General features: G+C 35.7%; 1 protein-coding gene across 4 annotated transcripts in view; it reads right to left on the bottom strand.

Annotated features, from left to right (window-relative positions):
• NCKAP1 (NCK associated protein 1) overlaps positions 1-17,041 on the bottom strand; it is a 128,748-nt gene that overhangs the window by 22,954 nt on the left and 88,753 nt on the right. For all 4 annotated transcript variants that reach the window (XM_043992592.1, XM_043992593.1, XM_043992594.1 and 1 more), the window contains 3 exons: positions 9,539-9,658; positions 5,983-6,122; positions 4,512-4,643 (listed from right to left, as the gene is read on the bottom strand). In XM_043992592.1, coding sequence (XP_043848527.1) covers positions 4,512-4,643; positions 5,983-6,122; positions 9,539-9,658 — 392 coding nt within the window. The remainder of the gene's footprint in view (positions 1-4,511; positions 4,644-5,982; positions 6,123-9,538; positions 9,659-17,041) is intronic.

Here is a 17,041-nt window from a genome sequence, read left to right as displayed (position 1 = left end):
TTAATTCCCAAGTAATAAAAATCTGATCCTTTTGTGAACTACAGCTTAGAGGCTCCTTTCTTATTGGCCTGGGAGAAATATCTAAAAGGGTAGTTCAGAGTGGAGGGAGAACCTAAAAGGTCCCTCATATTTCCGGGACCCCAATATTAAGGCGAGTCACCCAAATAACACCCTGTATATCAAGTCTTGGCCCTCACAAGCTAAAAATAGTTTAATGATATAAAATTATTTAAAAGGAAGACAATAATTTACATGCTACAAAATCCTGAAATATGGGAAGATGGGGTATTTTAGAACCTCAATTCAGTTCCATTTTTAAAGTTATAAGTACACTAATAAATTAAACTTCATAACAAACATATCAAAGTAATTTTTTCACATTTATTTTCCAGTTATCCACAACTGTATAGTTTATGGAAAGGGTTGGTAGTTCTCACCCAAAGGTTATATCCAACCTTTAGTTTAAATTTCATCTGAGGGCAGCTAGCTAGGTGGCACAGTGGATAGAGCACCGGCCCTGGAGTCAGGAGGACCTGAGTTCAAATCCAGCCTTAGACACTTAACACTTACTAGCTGTGTGACCCTGGGCAAGTCACTTAACCCCAATTGCCCCTCAAAAAAAAACAAAACACCATTAAAATTAAATTTAAAAAAAAATTTCATCTGGCCCTCAGGCCCACTGATCAAAGAATACATTGCACTCTGGCAAAGCTGCCATTGCTCTACAATTCAGAGCAGAATCTTCAAAAGATTGATTGCTAATGACAAGGGCAGCACAAAGGCAGGACTGAAATGCTCCTCTGGAGAATTTTTCTGTTGAATCATGTTGCAAATTGAATATGTCAAGAACAATGCTTTAAAAATTTTCTTTTCTTGATGTTTTTTGGTGCCTGATCATTTATTTTGAGAATTCAACACAATTCAATACCAAAAAATTAGAGGCTTTTGGAAAAAGATACATTCATTCATATATGAAATATTTTTCAGAGAGTTACACTAAATACATTCATATTATCATTAACAATTTTTTTTTAAGTGGGGCAATGAGGGTTAAGTGACTTGCCCAGGGTCACACAGCTAGTAAGTGTCAAGTGTCTGAGGCCGGATTTGAACTCAGGTACTCCTGAATCCAGGGCCAGTGCTTTATCCACTGAGCCACCTAGCTGCCCAACAATTTTTATAAGCCCTACAGAGTTGCTGGTTTTCTTATTCCCGATTTTCTTTGGTAAATACTTTTGAAGGTGAATTTGAAATATTTTTCATCTTTGTACTGAGAAAAAAATGCTAATGGTAGTTTGAGTATCTTTGAGTTCTCTTCCCTTCCCTCCAAAAGTAAACATTCACTTTAAAGACAATATCATATGCTTGTCTCCTACATAAAGCATGGTTGCCATTAGAGGCGAAAAGAATAAGATAGTAAAGTTATGTTTGAGTTCTGTTTCTATACTAAATCCAATGTTGATATATATATATATACACACACATATATATACATACATACACACACACACACACACACATATATATATATATACATATACATACACACAAACAGTGGGAAAAGACACTTAGATGTACTTATATCAATCAGTGTACACCTTTTTAGGAAATTTGTTCTAAAAGTGGAGTAGTGCAAATGTAAGAACTGCAAATTTGGGGTGCAGCTAGGTGGCACAGTGGATAGAGCACCAGCCCAGGAGTGAGCAGAAAGTAAGCTCAAATATGACCTCAGACATTTGACACTTACTAGCTGTTTGACTGGGGGCAAGTCACATAACCCTGAATGCCTCTCCAAACAAACAAAATTTTCAATCGAAAGTTGTGGAAAGGGTGTTTTGTTGAATTTGGAGGGCAGCAACATGAGAGTTGACAAAGTGTATGGCAAAGAGTAAGAGGACCTGGGCTGAAACTCTACCTCTGACTTTGGGCCAACTCACCTAAGCCCCTGCTGAACCTAAATTCTCTTACCTGTAAAATGAAGAGATTAGATTATATATCCTCTAAGGTCCCTTCCAGCTCTAAATCAATGATCCTGTGATCTCTGCTTCATGAAAGATGTCTCAGTGACACACATACATAGAAAGCCTGCTAATCTGACATTGTAACTGACTTTAACTTCTAGTCTGCTTAAAAAGAAAAATACTTTGAATTTAGAGCAAACTACCTAATGGCGCAAAAAAAAAAATAAATAAATAAACAAATGTGCTATATTTAACAATTGGGGGGGGGGCAATGGGGGGGTTAAGTGACTTGCCCAGGGTCACAGCTAGTAAGTATCAAGTGTCTGAGGCCGGATCTGAACTCAGGTACTCCTGAATCCAGGGCCGGTGCTCTATCCACTGTGCCACCTAGCTGCCCCTCGGTGGCATTCTTGGTGGCAGGGGACTTAGAGGAAGAAGCAGGCCAGGCTGAGCTCTATTATTCTCTAGGCTAGAAGGTCAGGCTAAGCTCTATTCTTTCCTCTAGGCTAGAAGGTCAGGCTAAGCTCTATTCTTTCCTCTAGGCTAGAAGGCCAGACTGAGCTCTATTCTCTCCTCTAGGCTAGCTAGGCCTTTTCTTAACTTTCAGAGATATGTGTGCTCTCTTTACTAATATTTAATATACTTTAATAAATGCTTAATGCCCCAAAACTGGTGCTAAAGCTTCTAATTTCTAAGTAACAACTATATTAGGAACCTCAGCTAATTTTCCCCAAACTTGGGACAGAAATAAGGGAACCATATATAGTTTTACTCACCACATCTTACACCTATTAGAATAGCAAATATAACAAGAACAGAAAATATTGGTTGTTGGAAGGATTGTGGGAAAACTGGGACACTAATCCACTGTTGGTGGAGTTGTAAAAATATTCAACCATTCTGGAGAGCAATTTGGAACTATGCCCAAAGCGCTATAGAAATGTGCATACCCACATCCTGTGATGAACAATAGGGATAGACTTGGCTCTTCTCAGCAGTGCAAAGATCCAAAAGTTTCAAAGAACTCATGATAGAAAATGTTCTCAACATCCAGAAAAAAAAGAACTGTGAATTATGAATGCAGATTGAACCATACTGTTTCTACTTTTGGACTATTTGAGTTTTTTTCTCCTCCTTTTTTGAGGTTTTTCCCTTGTGCTCTGATTCTTCTTTCACAAGATTGACTAATGTAGAAATATGTTTAATGTGATTGTAAATATACAACCTATATCAGACTGCTTTCTGTTTTGGGGAAGAGGAAAGGAAGGGAGGGTGGGAGAAAAAAAATTTGGAACTAAAAATCCTGTGAAAACAAATGTTGAAAACTATCCTTATATGTAACTGGAAAATAATAAAATACTTAAAAAAAAAAGAAAAGAAATATGCATACCCTTTTATCCAGCAATACCACTGCTAGGTTTATATCCCAAAGACATCCCCCCAAAAGAGAAAAAGACTTATTTGTACAAAAATATTTATATCAGCTCTTTTTGTGGTGGCTAAAAATTGGAAATCAAAGGTATGCCCATCAATTGGGGAATGGCTAAACAAACTGTGGTATATGATGGTAATGGAATATTACTGTGCAGTAAGAAATGACAAACAGGATGACTTCAAAAAAAGCTTGGAAAGACATGTATGAAATGATGTATTGGGAAGTGGGCAGAACCAAGAGAACACTGTACACAGAGACAGCAAAATTGTTTGATGAAGAACTGTGGATGACTTGACTATTCTCAACAATACAATAATGCAAGAGATTCCCAAAAGAATATTGATGACACATACTATCCACCTCCAAAGAAAGATGTGATATCGATGGAACAAACTGAAGTATGTTATTTTTCACATTCTTTAATTAAGTGACAAATATGGTGATGTTTTGCATGATCATATGTGTATAACCCATATTGGACTGTTTGCTGCCTCGGGTAGGGGGGAGGGGAGGGAGGGAAGGAAAGATAGAGATTGGAACAGAAAAATATAAATAAAAATTTTTAACCTAAAAAAAAAAAGTGGGGGAGGGATGTGGTGGGAAGGGTACAGGATGTATATATGTATCTATATACACACACACAAATATATATGTTGTGCACATATGAGTTATTTAGGTCTTATTTATACAGTAATTATATATTTAAACAAATTTCTCATATATATTATTCATATAAATTGATATGTATATGTTATTTATAAAATAGTTATTTACCTGTATAAAAAAGCCCTGCCTGTTTATAAAAAAAAATAGGAAGAGGAAGGACTTAAAATATGAAGTTATATGTACTAGAATATATCTAGGTATATCTAAATGTAATAATTTAGAAAATATACTTTATATATGTCATAAAAAAATGGAACAGCAAGGCCAGTGTCCCTGGACTGCAGAGTATATGGGAGAATATGTAGAATGGCACTTTAGTTAATAAGTTGTATAAAAAAAATTATATCATTTGGGCTTCCAAATTGAAAAAGGAAACATTGCAGAGATGCTAAGATTTCATATAATGAAATTTCTAGTTAAAGGAAAATATAGTTCATATCTTTTCTTACTTGGTAAAGCGAATTTCCAGATGAGAAGTCAAATATTCTCTTGGAGTAAAGGTGTGTTCCCAAACAGCCATGTTTGGTACATAATTTATTGAGAAACAAAGTTCAGAAAGTGCAGTGTGCAATTTATCAAGGCTGAAATAGAGACAGGGGAAAATATTAAGTAAAGCATTAAACAGTGTGTGAAGAAATAAATTCATTTTTTAAAACACCAGATTTAAGGTGGTATCTTTCTATCAGAATGCAAAGAGTGAGAAATTCTTCTACATAATTTCCCTGGATCTAAAGTAGAACACATTAAAGTTTTCTGAGAAATTGTTACTTCTAAATTCAAAAGTATTCCTTTGCTTCTTTATACAGTCAGACAATACTACCAAACCTAATTATCAAAGAAGAAAAAAGTTCATTCAATTTATAGGCAAATTACTGCTATCCCCAGTGTTGCAGTTATACTTTCACCACATTTTTGGTAGATAAAAGGTTAATTACAAAAGGTTAAATTATAATTATAAAAGGTTAAAATAAAGTTAAAAGAAAATGAAAGCTATATTTTTATATGATAAAACATGCTCCAAACACAAATGACTCAAAAACATTTAATTTTTAAAAAAATCTGATAGGACATTATATACCCAAGGAACACTTAACAGTTCTTCTAGGTCATACATGTGGTATCATGCATTACTTGAGGTTTTAGTCAAAATTCAGGGCAACAAGTTAGGATTACATTTTGGGATTAGACAAAGCAATAACTATGGCTAGTCAGATTCACAAGAAAAAATGTAAAGAATCACAATTTAAACAGATTTTTTCTCCCCATATTAACCTGAATAATGCAATCATGAATTATTCCTAAAACAAAAAAGGAAAAGAAAAAAATGAGAATGCAAATTCCAAAATGGAAGAAATTCCCAAATTGTGATATGATTGTGACTGAATATGAGTGTGCCATAAGAAATGATGACCTTGATGATCTTAGAAACATGAAGACTTGCATGAAATAATGAAGAGCAAAATGTGCAGAACCAAGAAAAGGTGTATGCAGTAATAATATTGTTTTAAGAACAACTTTGAAGAAACAGGATATTTTGACTATTATAAACATTATAAACACTTATGTCCTTTGTAGTTAAATAAACTACAAAGGACATTAGGAAGACACTATCTGTATCCAGGAAAAAAAATGATAAGAAGTATATATCCAAAGATTTAACATGTAATATGTATATATTTGTGTTTAATGGTAGCCATCTTGGGGGGGAGGGAAAAAAAGAAATTTACATGCTAACTTTATTATATATTTTAAAACAGCAAGTTATACACAACAGATTTGTAGCTTCATGTGCAATCATCTTTTTTTATCATACTAGATTATGGAAATGCTTGTTTTTATTCCACAAATGAAAAGAAAATATATAAAACCAAAAGAAAAAAAAGAGAGAGAAAGACTACAAAATAAAAGCATATGGCTTACTTGGTTACCACCAGTCTGTTTTTCCTCATGCTCTCAACTCCTGGTTTCTCCCTTTCAGGTTCCCCTTTCTTTCCAGTCTGTTTTTTTGATTTTTTGTTGACTGCCTGACTGATGGTTTTGGCACAATGTTTTGGCAGCAACTATATTTTTAAAAAATGAAGACAGAAAATCTCTTTTCAATAAATGAAGTTAAAAGCATAATTATAATGAAAAGTTTATCAGGGGCAGCTAGGTGGAGCAGTGGATAAAGCACCAGCCCTGGATTCAGGAGTACCTGAGTTCAAATCCAGCCTCAGACACTTGACACTTACTAGCTGTGTGACCCTGGGCAAGTCACTTAACCCCCCATTGCCCCATAAAAAAAAATAATAATTAAAATTAAAAAAACAAACAAACAACCATGAAAATTTTTTTTCTTTTAATAGTGTCTGATTTTAAGGAATAATGTCTATACTGAAGGACAGCCCACCCTGCCCTTTACTCCTGTTATTTTCATTCTACATGCTGGGCTAGAAAAAATTTCCTAGTTCCCTTCCACCTCCCATTCTAATGCTCTCTATGGCTAGGACAAATCTAATCCTTTTTCCACAAAACAATCCTTTAAAACTTGGAGAGCTATCATGTCTTCCCATGTATAACCTTATCCATGATTGAGGTCACTGATTCCTTTAACCTATCCTCATAATACAATCTCAAGGCCCCTGACCTCTCCTCAAAGACCTCCATCTTATGCTCTTCCTAGAAGTAGCCAAATCAAACACAAATACTCCAGACATGGTTCAATCAGGGAAAATATAAAAGCACTACTTACCTATCTAAACATGGGTAATTATCCTTTTTAATACAGTTTAAGACTGCATAAGCCTTCTTTTTTTTTAACATTAGCTTTCTTGACAGTTCTTTCATACCATTAACTCAGAGTCAGTAGTTCACTAAAAGTTACATATTTTTCACAGAATTTCATGTCTAGCTATGCCTCTTCCATCTTCAATCTAATCAGTTACCAAGAATGGGTATCAGAGTCAGGAAACAGGAAAATTCCAACATATCATAACACTGGGCCAAATCGACCTTATTAAACTGACAAGACATACCACAGATGTGTGTGTGCTAACCTCCCAAAAGATGGCAAGCTCTTTTTGTATTCTGTATATTTTATATTTTAATTTTTTGATGTATTGTATCCATAATGACATGTACGTTGTGGAACAGATGCTTAAATATGGAATACAGTAATCCCCTGAAGGCTTACTTGAAATTAATAGGACTTAGCTCGATTTTCTCAGTGAATGGCCTCTCAAACTAGACTATAAAATGATTCCATAATTGGTCTGTTTTTAGAATGGCTCAATCGGGGCCAGCTAGGTGGTGCAGTGGATGGAGCACCAGCCCTGGATTCAGGAGGACCTGAGTTCAACTCCAGTCTCAGACACTTAACACTTACTAGCTGTGTGTCCCTGGGCAAGTCACTTAACCCCAATTGCCTCACCCTCCAAAAAAAAAAAAAAAAAAGACTGGATCAATCATGCACCAAGGCCCATAGTGTAGTGCAAAGAGCCTAGATTTGACGGGAATATGGCTTCGAATCTTCAATGTTATTTTACTATTTATGTCTTTCTAGACTTTGATTTTCTCATCTACAAGATGAGGTCTGGACTAGATGATCTCTTCCATCTTTTCCAGCTCTAAATCTATCATCTCATTGGAGTTTGTATGGTTATTTACCACTGTATTACAGAGTTACTTTAGCTTTTCTAAATGTCAGAAACAAGTATGATATAATGGAAAAAGTGTTAAGAATGGGAGTTAGAAAACGCCTGGTGTTGTTGGCCAAGATACTGATGGATTTAGGGAGGCATGAGAGAATTCTCCATATTCCTTATATTACCAGCTAGGGATGTTCTGATCATGGAAGTTGATATGGGACTTAGTTGTGGGTCCTTAGAGCAAGAAAGAGTATAAAAGCAATTTTTAGGCTCCAGAGACTCCATGGAAACTCCTTTCTAAATGCTTTTTAACCACCTGAAGAACTGAACCTACCCAATAGCAATGAAATGTTTTTAGTTAAAAGAAGTTTGTATCAGATGCAAAATCTGATGCAGACTCTGGGCTCAAATTTTGCTCCTGATATTTTTAGTTGTATGACAAGGTAAATTATTGAACCTCTGAGCCTTAGTTTCCTCTTTTTACAAAGAAGATAATCATTCCTGAAGTCCTTCACAGGTTTATTGTGAAGATCAGATGAGATAATAATTGCAAAGCATTTAGCACAGTGCCTGGTACATAGTAGGCACTATATAAATGTTAGCTATTATTACCATCTACCTCACAAAGAAATTATGTGAATCAAAGGAGGTAAAGCAAACCTTAAAGTGCTGTACAAATGTCATCAAGTCTCGCTTCCTTCAGTGGCATCACTTTTGAACGTTATTATGTCTTGATGCCCCTCACTGCTTCTCTGCCTGAAAATCACTCTCATCCCAGCAAAGATTCTCATTAACATTTTCCCCTTTCTTTCTGATATCTTCTTTCTGTACTATCTTTCTTCTTTCTATACATTTCAGTTTTTATGATTGTGTATTGTTTTGGTTGACATACTGAAATGAATCTATGATCTTCTTGATGTGAAAGGTCTAGCCATTCCCTTCTAATATCTTCACCAAGGATATACTCCATGTATAAGCAGATTAACCTCATAAAAATTTTATACAGATGGGAAAGCAGACATATCATAAGAATTTATTTTTCTCTTGGTTGCTTTTTCTTAGGAATAATAAGGCCTGAGGTTTTCTCCCATGCCTTTGGTTTATCCTTCCATCCTTCAGAATCCCTGAGAATCAATTCAATGCTCTCAAAATTCCATCACCTCCAGATGACCTCCTCTGTATATCCTTGTTTTAATCTAGTTGCTTTACTTCATCTTTGTTTTCTTCAATGACATATCTATTTTTTCTATGAGTACAACAAGGTCTTCTTGTGTTAGTTTTATTGTGGTTTCTCCACTAGCTTTCATGGTGGAGAGTCTGTTATAAAAAACACTAGTTTTTTCCCATCATTTACTCTTCTCTTTCCAGCTTCATTCATAATTTCCTTGAGATGACTTTGCTTAGTTTTGCAAGCTTTGCCAAGGTTAAGTTGTTTTCCCCATCTTGACTGTTTTGTGAAGTGATAGTGTTCATAATCTTCCAACATCCTTTTTCGTAAGATTTTATAAATGAGTTTATATTCTGAATTGGCATGGCCCATGGCTGCCATTTATCTCCACTTGGTGAATTGAGTGTTTGCTATGTAGGATATTTCTTAAGTTTCTGGAGACACTTTGGGGACTATTTAAATTTCTGTAGGAAACTATTATAATTATTGTTAATGTCCTTTCCACTATCCAGTCCCCATTTCCCAACATCCATAACATCATACTAGTTTGAAAAATAGCAAAATAAATGAACTCCAAATCAAAAGTCAACATGTAACTCAATTATTGACCACTGGTCACAATTTACTATGTTCATAAAAAAAAAATTTCTATTTGCACTGAAGGGAAAAAATAAATTCTTACCTGGTCACTAAGAGTACACTGTTCTGTGCAAATATCTGTAATGAGATTTCTAGCTTGCTTAGCCATTTCATCCAAGAACATGTTACATAATGAAAGACTCCGATCCCCAATATGATGTCTCTGTCAAAACAAAATATATGTTTTAAAACATACATTTCCTTTAAGAAAAAGACTAACTGATTTAATTCCTGAGTAAAGAAGAATAATTACGTTAAACCTCCACTGGATTGTAAAGGGCAGACATGTTATCTTATATTTCTTGTATCCCTCTCAATACCTAGCACTTAAGAGGTACATAATATATAATTTCATTAATTTGATTTTATAAAATATTACTCTTTGAAAAGAGATTTAAAAGGGTCAGGATGATCTTCCATAAAAATATTCACTTAATATGTATTTAGTTTATGAGGTCCTTTTCAACTCTGCAATTCTATATCTTAACTATGGTATATACATATTAAGAAGCCAATCCATTTAAATAAACAAAATTTGCAAAACAGATTTAAAAGCCAAAGCAAATGTGGTGATGTGACTAGTCAGTTAACTTCTCTAGAAAGCAATATTTTCCTTTTCCATCACCTCAATCTATGTTCATATCCCTCTCTTATTGGCTAACCTCTCTTTGAATTTTTGTGACACTGCTCTCTCCTGGTTCCCCTACTATCTGCCTGATCGATCCTTCTCAATCACTTTTGCTGGATCTTCATACATAATCCATCTTCTTAAAGCGGGTGAATGTGGCTATACTCTAAATCTCTGTCCTGGGTTCTATTCCTTCCTTTCTCTATGCTATCTTTTTGTGACTCCATCAGATCCTATGAATTTAAGTATCATGTCTATGCAAATATCTCCCATATCACTAACTGCCCAGTGAACATTCCTATCTGGATGTCCAATGGTATATCAAATTTAATGTAAAGAAAAACAGAACTCATTACCTGTCTTCCTCAAACCCCTTCTTTGCTATTTCAGTTAAGTCTATCAACACCTTTTCAGTTTTGGCAGCCTCATCTCCTCACGCACACAGGTTCAGTCTGCTTCATCACACATATCCAAAAGTTATAAAGTCTATAATTATGCCTCAACATCTCCTTTCATACCCATCCCCTTTTCTCTCCTGTTAACAGGCAATCACTACTTCACAAAACTTAAATGAAAACTAGGTTTATTACAAGAAAATAAACACACATGTGGAACCCTAAGCCAGGGCAGAGTTCAAAATCCAAATAGAAGCTTGCACATTTATGAAATTGAGACAAAGAGAGGAGGAAAAACAGAAATCTCTATCTAAAGGGGAATGGCAGGGGAGGAGAAATCATGAATAATTAAGATGGGAACTGCTAGGCTATGAAAACAGGATGGTCTGCTTATCTACAAGGGTCCCAGCTGCACAAGGAGTTCCCTCGTCTAGTGCAGACTGATGCCTGTTTTGACTCCCAAGGATGCACAGGGAATCCAGCTTGGGATACAAACAACAAATGATGTCAGCTCAGGGTGGGAGGCCTAATCCATGACACGTTCAGGACCTAACTTCACACTCTGGGTCCAGTGTTTCTGGAAAATAAGGCAACTCAAAAAGACAGTTTCAGGAGACCCCTTAACATTCCTCACACGGCTCCTATTCTAGTTTAGGCCCTTGTTACTTTGATGACAGCCTCTCCCTACTTCAATTCATACTCTATATAGCTGTTAATGTTACTCTCCTAAAAGATATCTGAATATATCACTTTCCTACTCAATTAAATCCAGAGATTCCCTATTGCTTCAAAAATCATATATGTTTCTATTTAGCATGTAAAGCCCGTTACAATTTACCCCCACCCAATCTTTTCAACCCTATTATAAATTATTCCCCTTCAAGTACTCTTTGGTTTAGTCACATTGGTCTTATTTTCTGTATAAAAGACCCAGCTGCTATCTCTGTGCCTTGCCACTTGCACAAAGCTGTCCTCCATGCTTCAAATGAACTCTGTATTTTCCTCTCTTAGAATTTCTATTACCTTCAAAGCTCAAGTATTATACTGTACTCAGTTTTTCCTGATTCCTCCCTGATATTAATGCTGCATCTCCAAATTACCTTGCATTTGTTTTGTATATGTTTAAGTGCACATGTTTCCCTCCATAGAATATAAGTTCCTGAAGAAATGGGCTATTTCATTTATGGCTTTGTATCTCCTGGAGGCTAATTGGCACAGTGGATAACACCAGACTTAGAGTCAAGATGACCTAAATTCAAATCTAGTCTCATACACTTCCTAGATGTGTAACCCTAGGCAATCCACTTAACCTTTCTGCCTGTCTCAGTTTTCTCAGCTGTAAAACTATAAAATAATAGCACTACCTCTTGGGTTATGTGGATTAAATAAGTTAATACCTGTAAAGGACTTAGCACAGTACCTGACAGATAATAGGTACTTAAAAACACTACTTAGAATACCCTTTGTATATGCCGATGCATAACCCATAATTTTTCTGATATATTGCTTTGATTATAATCCTTGCTCCAAGGCCCTCAATGAACACCACCCTCAAAAAGACAACCGTGTATTATTAGGACAAAGGAAGAATGAAAAAAAGGAAAAAGAACTTAATAGAAAAACACATAATGAGCTTAATGGGAAAAATATTAAAAACAAAAGATATATTGAGGTGAGGAGCAGAGGGAGTGGGAGAGAGATTTCCCATAATTGCTGGGGAGGAGCCTGCTTCTGGGCCAAGGAAGGACCCAGGGATGGAGAAGAGGGGCTCATTCACTCCAGGGGTTCAAAAGGAACAAGTTTCAACTTTCTAAGATGTTCACTTCACCCACTGGGGCAGCTCAAGGCAGTATAGGATCATGATAAAGGTTTTACCTATGGGTGTGTAAAAACACAAACCCATTTATCATCCCCCACGCTGGCTACATTTTCCTTCGTTCTCCATTTTGAGCCCTTTCATCTCCACACTGTCCTCTTGAGTCCTTTGCCCACTATTTTATTATTAAAGATCATGCCCAGCCAAACTTTAGACTTGGGTTACTTTTACCATCCACTACCTTTACTGCTACTCACTTGTGGAGAGAAAAAGGGCAGAAAAATCAGAAAATCATGTTAAATACACTACAAATTTTAGTTGACATAATTTCAACTGACCCTCCCTTTTTAAAGTCCTTTGCAACCTGGTCCTTTCCTAACTTTCCCATCTTCTTATACTTTACTCCCCTCCACACACCTGTGACCCAATGGCACTGGCCCCCATTTACCCTGTAAAAATAAACAAATAAAATGAACTGACAGACAGGTGAGCAGAGGCTGTGCAGAATGCCTGGAACTCTTTCTCTCATTTCCATCTACTAGCTTCCTTTAAGTATCAAAGTCTCACATTCTGCAAGAAGCCTCTTTTATCTTAGTGCTTTTCCTCAGTTGATCATCTCCAATTTATCTTGTATACATCTTGTTTCCACAAGGCTCTCTTAAGGTTTCTTTCTCATTAGACTGTGAGCCCCTCAGGAGCAGTGACTGGTTTTGGATAATTTTTGCTTTTGTCTTTCTTCCATCTCCAGTGCTTAGTACAATACCTGGCAAATACAAGCACTTAATAAATGTTCATTGACTTGACATTCTGTTCTCATTTCTTCCTTTAAGGTTTAGCTGAGGTGTACCTTCTGTGAAGCTTTCCCTGATTCCTCCCTGTTGTTAGTGCTCTCAACTTCCTGAAATCACTCTGAATTTACTTATCTGTGTATGTGTTTTATCTCCCAGAAGAATTTCACTCTTCAAGGGAGTATACAAAACTATATTACTATTGTCTCTGCACCTAGCACACCTTGCACACGGTAGATACCTGCTTATCAAACTTAAATATACATAAAGTTTTAAAGTAGTACATAAATCATAAAATCTCTATGGAAGAGACCCTGAGGCCACCTAGTCCAACCTGCATGTGAACAAGATTTCACTCTATAATGTTATGTGAAAACTAGATTTATTACAAGAGAAATGAACACGCACAGGAACTCAACAGGTTCCCAGTTTTTACAGAAGTTTACTTTTTTATAATAGCAAGACAAAGGGAAGAGGGGATACCAAGAAGGGGCATGACAAGGGAGGGGGAACAGTGCTGCAAAGGTGGGGAAAAGGACAAAACCCCTCCCAAAGGAGAAGAGCAAGGTGATGGCAAAAGCCTCAGGTATACAAGCATTTTCCCAGCCTGGCACAGACTGGCTGGTGCCTGTCTTGCCTCCCAAGGACCAACAGAGAGTTCAGCTTGGGGTGCAACAACAAATTAGGTCAGCTCAGGAGGAGCTAAGACCTTGACACATTCAGGAGCTCCTGCATACTCTGTGTCCAGAGTTTCTAGAAAATATGGCAATTCAAAAAGACAAGTTCAGGGGAACTCTTAAAAGTCCTTATCAATAGTCCAAGAAGTGGTCATTCAGCTTTTGCTTCAAGATCTTTAATGAAAGAAAACCAACTCTCAAGACAACCCATTCCAATTTTGGATATCTATCAGTTAAGATTTTCCTTACACAAAGTCTAAATTTGTCTCCTTACCAATGCCACTCACGACTCCTAATTTTACCCTTTGAGGGAAAGCAGAATCTAATAACTGTGACATACAGTTAATATGGAGACAGATGGTGGCTCAGTGAACAGAGCACTGAACCTGGAGTCAAGAAGATCAGAGTGCAAATCCACCCTCAGGCACTTCCTAGCTGTGAGCCCCTACACAACTCCCTTAACCTCTGATTGCCTGACAAAAGGATCCACTGGAGAAGTAAATGGAAAATCACTAAACTAACTCTGCCAAGAAAACCCATGGACAGTTGGTCAACAGCGTCACATAGATTCAGACTGACTGACTGAACGACAACATTACATTATAGTAATGTGTCAATCTTATTTACTCTAGTAGACTGTAAGCCTTTTGCTGATAGAAATCATGTATTTACCTTTTTATCTCTCAGCTTCTATTACGTACAACAGCTTATACAGCATGCTCTTAATAAGGTCTAATTTGAGTTGGATAAATGGCAAAGAGGAAAAATGTAAACATTACTAAAGTATTTGCAATAAATTGTTAAAGGTGAAATCTGTTTTAAAATATTCACATTTTTTTGTTCATGCAAATTTCCTTTGTATTTAGCTAACTCCCACGCTATAGTTCTCACTCTCTGGATTTTCACCTCTTCATCATTAGCTTTACCCCTACTCAAGTATCCTTCCTGCCTCATGTCTCTCTACTTTCCAGTTCCTCTTTATGTTTTATATTACCCATTCAAATATAAACTTCTTGAAAATAGGAATTGTCCTTTTTTTGTGTACATTTGTGTTCCCAGCACATAAGACAGTACTGGCACAGAGTAAGTGCTTAACAAATTTTCTCTTCTTTCCTCTTGCTTATTCTCTCCTTCCCCAATGTTATCTCATCTCTTATTGCCTTCATTATCAGAAAGTTTAATACAATAATTTATAAAGACTACCTAAGAAAGGCATAGCAACATGATAGGCTGAGTCAGTGTACAGAATGTGCACACTGATGAGATCTCTGAAATATTTAAATGTCTACTTCTGAAAGTTATATTCCCAGCTTACTAGACCAAAAATTTTAAAAACAATTAACCTGTCACTCCTCCCCTCTCTATTGCAACTTGTGGAAAAATAAGCAAGAGTGCACAGAAGGAGAGCAAAGAAAAATTAAATTTACTTTTATGGAAATATTAGAACACATCCTTAGCTCTACTCATTTCTACATTCATGTTTCTATAGAATTAAGTATTGGTATTTCTTTTTTTTTTAGTGAGGCAATTAGGGTTAAGTGACTTGCCCAGGGTCACACAGCTAGTAGGTGTTAAGTGTCTGATGCCAGATTTGAACTCAGGTAGGCCTGAATCCAGGGCCAGTGCTCTATCCACTGTGCCACCTAGCTGCCCCTAGTATTGGTATTTCTTTGTGTGGGAAAGATAGTATGGAAAGTCAATGTTTTGTTTCAAGTGGTGATGACTAGGATGTTTAGCTTATAGCTATTACTTTCAAATTTTGCTATTATATATGATATGTACAATGTAAATAAAGGTCACATATAACACTAAGGGAACAAAAATGGGGTCAAATAAAATAATTTTGGAATCACATTATCAAAATTAAATCACAGTCTTCTTTTCTGTGAACAACTAGTAAAGTAACAAAAATTAAAGAGTCACATTTTTTTCTGTCAGCTCCTGTCACACTATTTGCCTAAGAGTTTTAGGGAATTAAAGTTTGTAAAGGGATTTGGTTTGGCTATTTGTTGGTAAGTATCTGTTCTGTCAAAAAAAAAAAAAACCTATCAATTTAAAAAAGGTTTCATAGTATGAATTTAGTCCCTGTAAAACAAATTGTACTCAAATGTTGTTTTGCCTAAGAGCATATCTTTTTGAGAAACTTTGTAAAATGTTAAAGCATGTGCTATTGATATTAATAAGAAACAATTAACTATGTGGACATCTGTGCTTATAAAGTTGAAAAGATAAAATCATCTAATTTAATTCCCTCATTTTATTGATGAGAAAACTAAGGCCCAGAAAGTGAAATGACTTGCCCAATGTCAAACGAGGTAGAGGAAATAGCAAAAACAGAATTCAAACTCAAGTTCCCTAAATGTAGAGACTGTCACATTTTTGTCTTTATGTCCTAGCAGTTGGTACATAGTGAGCCCTAAAGAAATGTTTGTTGATCAATTTCCACTGTATCACATTATCATCAAGTTATTGGCTTACTTTTTTAAAAAAGATGGATAGCTTATTAATAATTTGCTAAATTTACAAATAAATGGTGGCTAAACAAATTAAAGTATAATACATACGTGTAGGAATGTAATGAAATGTTATTGTACTGTAAAAATAATTAAACAATTTTTGAGGAAACAAGAATTTTGTCAACTGATGCAGAGCTAAGTAAACACAACTAGGAGACCAGTCTACACAATGATTACTGTTATAGAAAAAAAAATTTCAAAATCTTTAGAATCTTGATCATCCAAATGATACACCCTGAGTCCACAAGAATTAACATGAAACATGTCACTCACCTCATAATAGAGAGGTGATTACCTCAAACGTAGAAACATACATATCCAGGCATGGTTATGTGGGATTTTGTTTGGTCCAATGACCAGTTACATGCTGAAGGATTTGTTTCAGTTTTTATTTATTTTTTAAAATTTGCTTAATAAAGAAGAGGGGAGTCTGTGACAGGGACAGATTAATTAACCTTGTTACTTGAAAAATAAAGTACTTTACAATACATTAAATTGTATAGAGTTTCAAAGAACAAGAGAACAAAAGGTTTCATTGGTCTCACTGTCACCAAACTTTAATAAGTATTCACTGAATTCTATTTCACAAACAATTTGGAAAGTTTTATCTACTGCTTTAACATATATGAATGATCTTAGGGATAGGGACTAGACCTATGGGTTCATTGCTATGGGGAACTTTCTGGTGATGAAAGTCTCTCTCTGCAACTTATAGCCTTAGAGTTC

This window comes from Dromiciops gliroides, chromosome 3 (genome assembly GCF_019393635.1).
Source record: "Dromiciops gliroides isolate mDroGli1 chromosome 3, mDroGli1.pri, whole genome shotgun sequence".
NCBI classification, from domain to species: Eukaryota; Metazoa; Chordata; class Mammalia; order Microbiotheria; family Microbiotheriidae; genus Dromiciops; species Dromiciops gliroides.
Note: the sequence above shows the minus strand (reverse complement) of the source record. Positions and strands in the feature narration are given on the sequence as shown.